This window comes from Bos indicus, chromosome 15, assembly GCF_029378745.1.
Source record: "Bos indicus isolate NIAB-ARS_2022 breed Sahiwal x Tharparkar chromosome 15, NIAB-ARS_B.indTharparkar_mat_pri_1.0, whole genome shotgun sequence".
NCBI lineage: Eukaryota > Metazoa > Chordata > Mammalia > Artiodactyla > Bovidae > Bos > Bos indicus.
Window position 1 is genome coordinate 49,406,935 of NC_091774.1, and position 6,287 is coordinate 49,413,221.

At 38.1% G+C, this 6,287-nt stretch overlaps 1 protein-coding gene across 1 annotated transcript; it reads right to left on the reverse strand.

Annotated features, from left to right (window-relative positions):
- Positions 1-434: 434 nt before the first annotated feature.
- LOC139187162 (olfactory receptor 51F1-like) lies at positions 435-1,394 on the reverse strand. Its single transcript, XM_070803169.1, has one exon. The coding sequence runs from the start codon at positions 1,392-1,394 to the stop codon at positions 435-437; it is 960 nt and encodes a 319-aa protein (XP_070659270.1).
- Between the last annotated feature and the right edge of the window lie 4,893 nt (positions 1,395-6,287).

Below are 6,287 nucleotides of genomic sequence, written 5' to 3' on the forward strand. Positions count from 1 at the left end.
AGCGTGAATTCAAGCCTCAGTCCTGCTCTGTTAGATGTCTTGCCTTTGATGGCCTAAATGTCTTTGTCTGTTTCTTCACCTCTAAAATCTAATTAATCATTTCAATAAGCAGTTTTGAAGAATAAGTAGTATATGTTAAATGTAGTTAATAGAATGCCTAGTATAAAATGGACAATAAATGTTAGTTACTATAGGCATTACTTAAATTATGTCATTATTATTATTTTTCTGCTTCTATTATTGGACTGTAAATCCCTTAAGGTATATTATATATGTATTTTATGACTGAAAACTCAAAAATTCTTACCAAATATTTGTGGAACAAATGGAAAGATGAGAAAAAAAAATGTCCAAAAGACAGTAACCTACCAGAACTGCTTTTCTACAGTGAAAGCCACTTCTATCATGATTTTCTCAAACTTAATTATCTCTGTCTATTTCATAAGAAGAAGACTGAGTATAGCCTTGCGAATCTGCTTTGTTTTTACACTGTAGATGATGGGGTTGAGCACAGGAGGAAAAAGCAGGTACATATTGGCCATCATTGAATGGACCACTTTGGGGGCTGATCGCCCATAGCGATGCACCAATGACAAGCTAATCATGGGGATGTAGAAAATAGACACTGCTCCAAGGTGGGAGACACAGGTGCTAAAAACTTTGTGTCGTTCTCGAGGGGAGGAAATACTAAGAACAGAGTGAATGATCAAGATATAAGACAGGACAATGCATGGCGTATCTACTCCTGTGGTCAGGATGAGATCAATTAATCCACAGATGCTATTGGCCTGAGTATCTGAACATGCTAATTTAATCACATCTGGATGATAGCAGTAGGAGTGGGAAAGCACATTCCTGCCACAAAAATTGAGGGGCTTAAGAAGCAAAAGTAGTGGTACAGTTAATACTACAGTGCGTATAACCATCAAGAGACCCATCTGAATGATTCTATAATTAGTGAGAATGCTAGTGTACCTCAGAGGATCACAGATGGCCACACAGCGGTCAAAGGCCATAGCCACCAGCACCCCAGATTCTGTGCAGGTAAACCCATGAAGAAAAAACATCTGGATAATGCACATATGTAGACTGATTTCGTTTGCATCAAACCAGAGGATACCTAATGTGGTTGACATTGTAGAAACAGTCAAACCCAAGTCAGCAGCTGACAGCATGGACAGGAAATAGTACATGGGCTCGTGGAGACTCTGCTGGGCGATGATGACAAGCAGGATCATGCTGTTCCCAGAAAGGGCAGTGGCATAAAGACAGCAGAAGGGAATGGAGATCCAAGCATGGGCAAACTCTAGGCCAGGAATTCCAGTCAACAAGAAAGTTGGAAATTTAGATGTTGAATTACCTAAGATTTCCATGTTTTCCTGGACTGGTAGCATTTATCTTCACAACGCACACATCCTATAGAAATAATACATTATATTGTTACATGAAGATATCTAGATAAATGTTCTCTTGGTTAGGAGAGTTATCTAAGGTCATGTGTAAGTGATTATTTATATATATATATAACAGAGTTTGATTTATAGCTTTCACTATATATATATATATATATATATAATATTTATTCTTAAATTTAAGAAAATACATCCAAACAATTCCATACATTTTGATAATAATTATTTTCTATATTGATAGAATTTTTAGCTCCATCATATTATAAGATTAAATGGATAGAGAGTTAAGAAAAATCAATACATTGAATACATTCAATTTTGAATATCTTATGTAAGAAATGACAAAGAGAAATTCAGCTAAAGATGTTGAGTCTGCTGTGCCCAGGTAGGCATGACTTTCCAGGCAAACATTTCCAGATTTTTGCTAGTAATACATGTTTGGAAGCACAGGAATGCCTGTTAATCCAGTGTCATGTTAGTCCAGTAGTGTGGATGATACCTTCAGGGAGGAGATTTCTATGAGAGAAAACCAATAAAGATGGAATTTGATAGAAGTTATTGGAAAGGACTATATAGGCTAAAGCAAGATGAGACTGGATAGCCTTCCTGGAACCACTAAAACCAAGAGAGTCTAGTGTCATGTCTGGGTGTTACATGAACAATAGTACTGAACTGCTTGAATGTGTGCTTCTGAGGATCAAAAATGTCAAGTGCTGCTGAGAACACATGAATGACTCTAAGAAAAAAACAACCACAACAACAAAAAAAAACTAGCTGAAATCCAGCAATAAAAGCTGAGAATCTGCCACAGTGGCTTGGGGAATAAATGGAAAAGTCCTGGAGTCATGGTATACATTACTTTTGGAAACTTGTCAGTAAAAGCAAGGAGAAAAATAAGCCATGACTAAAGGTGACCATAAGGTGGATGGAGGATATTTGTAATATAGGAAAAAGAACTGAGCATATTTATAAACTAAAGTTAAAAATGTTACATAGTGATAGATTAAAACTATAGAATGACAGGAGTTAATTGGCATAGAAAATTCCCTAAGGAAACAGTGTGTGTCTATTTGCGATTCTGTGGACTGTAGCCCACCAGACTCCTCTGTCCATATAATTTTCCAGGCAAGAATGCTGGAGTGGGTTGCTAGTTCCTACTCCAGGGGATCTTCCTGACTCAGGGATTGAACCCACAATGCCTGCATCTCCTGAATCGGCAGGTAGATTCTTTATAACTGCGGAGATTGAATATAAAGCATGACAGTATTGGGTTGGCCAAAAAGTTCCTTTGGGTCTTCTGTAAGCTGTTATGGAAAACACGGAATTAATTTTTTTGCCAACCAAATAATTAGCCCTCACAAAGATGAGGATCAGCACATCCACTGACACTAGAGGGTAGGTGCAAGTGGATAAGTTGGTATAAGGCTCTGTGGGACAGTTATCATCCAGTGCCACTAGTTTTTGTTTTGTTCCACAATTTTAAAAATTGTGGTCAAATACAACTAACATTTCACTGCAGATGGTAATTGCAGCCATGAAATTAAAAAACACTTGCTCCTTGGGAGAAAAGTTATGACCAACCTAGACAGCATATTAAAAAGCAGAGACATTACTTTGTCAATGAAGGTCCGTCTAGTCAAGACTATGGTTTTTTCAGTAGTCATGTATGGACTGAGAGTTGGACTATAAAGAAAGCTGAGCGCTGAAGAATTGATGCTTTTGAACTGTGGTGTTGGAGAAGACTCTTGAGAGTCCCTTGGACTGCAAGGAGATCCAACTAGTCCATCCTAAAGGAGATCAGTCCTGGGTGTTCATTGGAAGGACTGATGTTGAAGCTGAAACTCCAATACTTTGGCCCCCTGATGTGAAGAGATGACTCATTTGAAAAGACCCTGATGTTGGGAAAGATTGAGGGCAGGAGGAGAAGGGGATGACAGAGGATGAGATGGTTGGATGGCATCACCGACTCAATGGACATGAGTTTGGGTAAACTCTTGGAGTTGGTGATGGACAGGGAGACTTGGCATGCTGCGGTTCATGGGTTTGCAGATAGTCAGTCATGACTGACGGGATGAACTGAACTGAACAACTAACATAAAATGTACCATTCTAATGGTTTTAAAATGTGCATTTCAGTGGACTTAAATGCATTCATAATGCCGTGCAACCATCACTATCATCCATCTCCATAACTGTTTCATCTTGTAAAACTGAAACTCTATATGCATTAAACAATAACTCCTCAGTCTCCCCTTTTCCCAGTCCCTGGCAACCACCATTTTATTTTCTGTCTCTGTGATTTTGATTGCTTTAAGTGTCTCATATAAGGGAATCATACAATATTTTTTCTTTTGTGACTGGCTTATCTTCACTAGAAATAATGTCCTCAAGTGTCATCCATGTTTCAGCATATGTTAGAATTTTGTTTCTTATTAACCAGTGCTTATTTTTTTTTTTTCTTACCTGACTTATCAGGAGGAAATTACTACTCTTCAGGGAGTATTAGGTAATGAATATTGGTTTGAGTATACAATCGTGTCGTGTCCACTCAGTCGTGTCCAAGTCTTTGTGACCCCATGGACTGTAGCCTACCAGGCTCCTCTGTCCATGGGATTTTCCAAGCAATAGAACTGGAGTGGATTGCCATTTTCTTCTCCAGTGGATTTTCCTGACCCAGGTCTCCAGCATTGTAGACAGATGCTTTTACCGTCTGAGCCACCAATAGACTTTTTCAATAGACACTCAAGAAATAGAAAGGGCAACTTAAAAATGTTATGAATTTTTGTTCAATTGTAATTTAAAAAATAAGTTTAAAGTAATAAATTTCCACTGTCAAAATAAATTCTAGGAAAACTTAAAATCAAAGAATAACAATATTAGTTATTATAACATTAATATTTCTCAATCAAGCATTAAAAATTATTAGATAAAACTTACTTCCTAAAAGTGAATTCCCTGCAACAAGTATATGTGTTGCTATTCCCTTTACGCTAGTTTTCTATAGTTTCCTTTGAATTGCCAGTTCTCAAGATAGCATTCAATCTGAGAAAATCATCATCATAATATTTGACTATAAAGTAGAAAAATCTCAATTGTCTGTGTTATATGGATTTCTGAGGACAGGGTAAAACCTAATGTTATCTGACTTTTTTGTAGGCTCATTTGAACAATTGTAAATAGAACACAGAGTGACAAAGCATAAAATCAATACAACAAACACCTTTCTCTAGCTTCTTACCAGCTTTATGGGGAAAAACAAGCCTTCTCTGTCTTTATCAGCAGAGAGTGAACAAGTTACAGCTCTGGAGCCATTGATTTTATAGTAAAGTGGAATTTAATTGTGGAGCCATTGGTAAAATGTGAATATCCCTGGGGCTGCATATATAGAAAAGCAGAAATCCTTCTATCTCCATCTATTAATATAATATAGTGCTGTGTAATCTCAGAAGGGTTTTAGCTACTAAGTTGAGTGACCAGTGGTCCACAGAGACAATATTGCAAAGCAAAATAAACGAAATCATCCATATAAAAGGAAAGCTTAGGCATTGTTCTAGGCACTGGGGAATAGAGAGATACACGTTACTATGTCTAGATTATCAGTATGCTAGAAAAATAAGAAAGCAAATCGATTTTCACTGGAACAATTATGAAGACAATGAAGAGAGAAGAAAACATGTACTTCAGTCTCCAAGCCTCTGTCTTTTCACTACCATATTGATCCATAGGGATGATGATATATCCGTTCTCAAATCCATCTCTCTCAAGCTACTCACTTGCTTTTGCCCAATAAATGGGTTACTTTCTGGTATGTTCAGTTCAGTCAGTCATGTCCGACTCTTTGTGACGCCATAGACTGCAGCATGACAGGCCTCTGTCCATCACCAACTCTCGGAGTTTTCTCAAACTCACGTTCTTTGAGTGGGTGATGCCATCCAACCATCTCATCCTCTGTCATCCCCTTCTCCTCCTGCCCTCAAACTTTGCCAACATCACGATCTCTTCAAATGAGTCAGCTCTTCGCTTCAGGTGGCCAAAGTATTGGAGTTTCAGCTTCAACATCAGTCCTTCCAATGAATATTCAGGACTGATTTCCTTTAGGATGGACTGGTTGGATCTCCTTGCAGTCCAAGGGACTCTCAAGAGTCTTCTCCAACACCACAGTTCAAAAGCATCAATTCTTTGGTGCTCAGCCTTCCTTATAGTCCAACTCTCACATCCATACATGACTACTGGAAAAACTTGACTAGATGGACCTTTGTTGGCAAAGTAATGTCTCTGCTTTTTAATATGCTGTCTATGTTGGTCATTTCTTTTCTTCCAAGTAGTAAGCATCTTTTAATTTCATGGTTGTGGTCACCATCTGCAGTAATTTTGAGGCTTCCACAAATAAAGCCTGCCACTGTTTCCCCATCTATTTGCCATGAAGTGATGGGACCAGATTCCATGATCTTAGTTTTCTGAATGTGAGTTTTAAGCCAACTTTTTCACTCTTCTCTTTCACTTTCATCAAGAGGCTCTTTAGTTTTTCTTTGCTTTCTGCCATAAGGGTAATGTCATCTGCATATCTGAGGTTATTGATATTTCTCCCAGCAATCTTGATTCCAGTTTGTGCTTCATCTGCATATAAGTTAAATAAGCAGGGTGACAATATACAGCCTTGACATACTCCTTTCCCTATTTGGAACCTGTCTGTTGTTCCATGTCCAGTTCTAACTGTTGCTTCCTGACCTGCATACAGATTTCTCAAGAAGAAGGTCAGATGGTCTGGTATTCCCATCTCTTTAAGGATTTTCCAGAGTTTGTGGTGATCCACACAGTCGAAGACTTTGGCATAGTCAAAGCAGAAGTAGATGTTTTTGTGAGACTCTTACTTTT

Coding starts and splice junctions, on each gene's coding strand:
- LOC139187162 (XM_070803169.1), bottom strand. CDS start 1,394: ATGCTACCAGTCCAGGAAAACATGGAAATCTTAGGTAATTCAACATCT.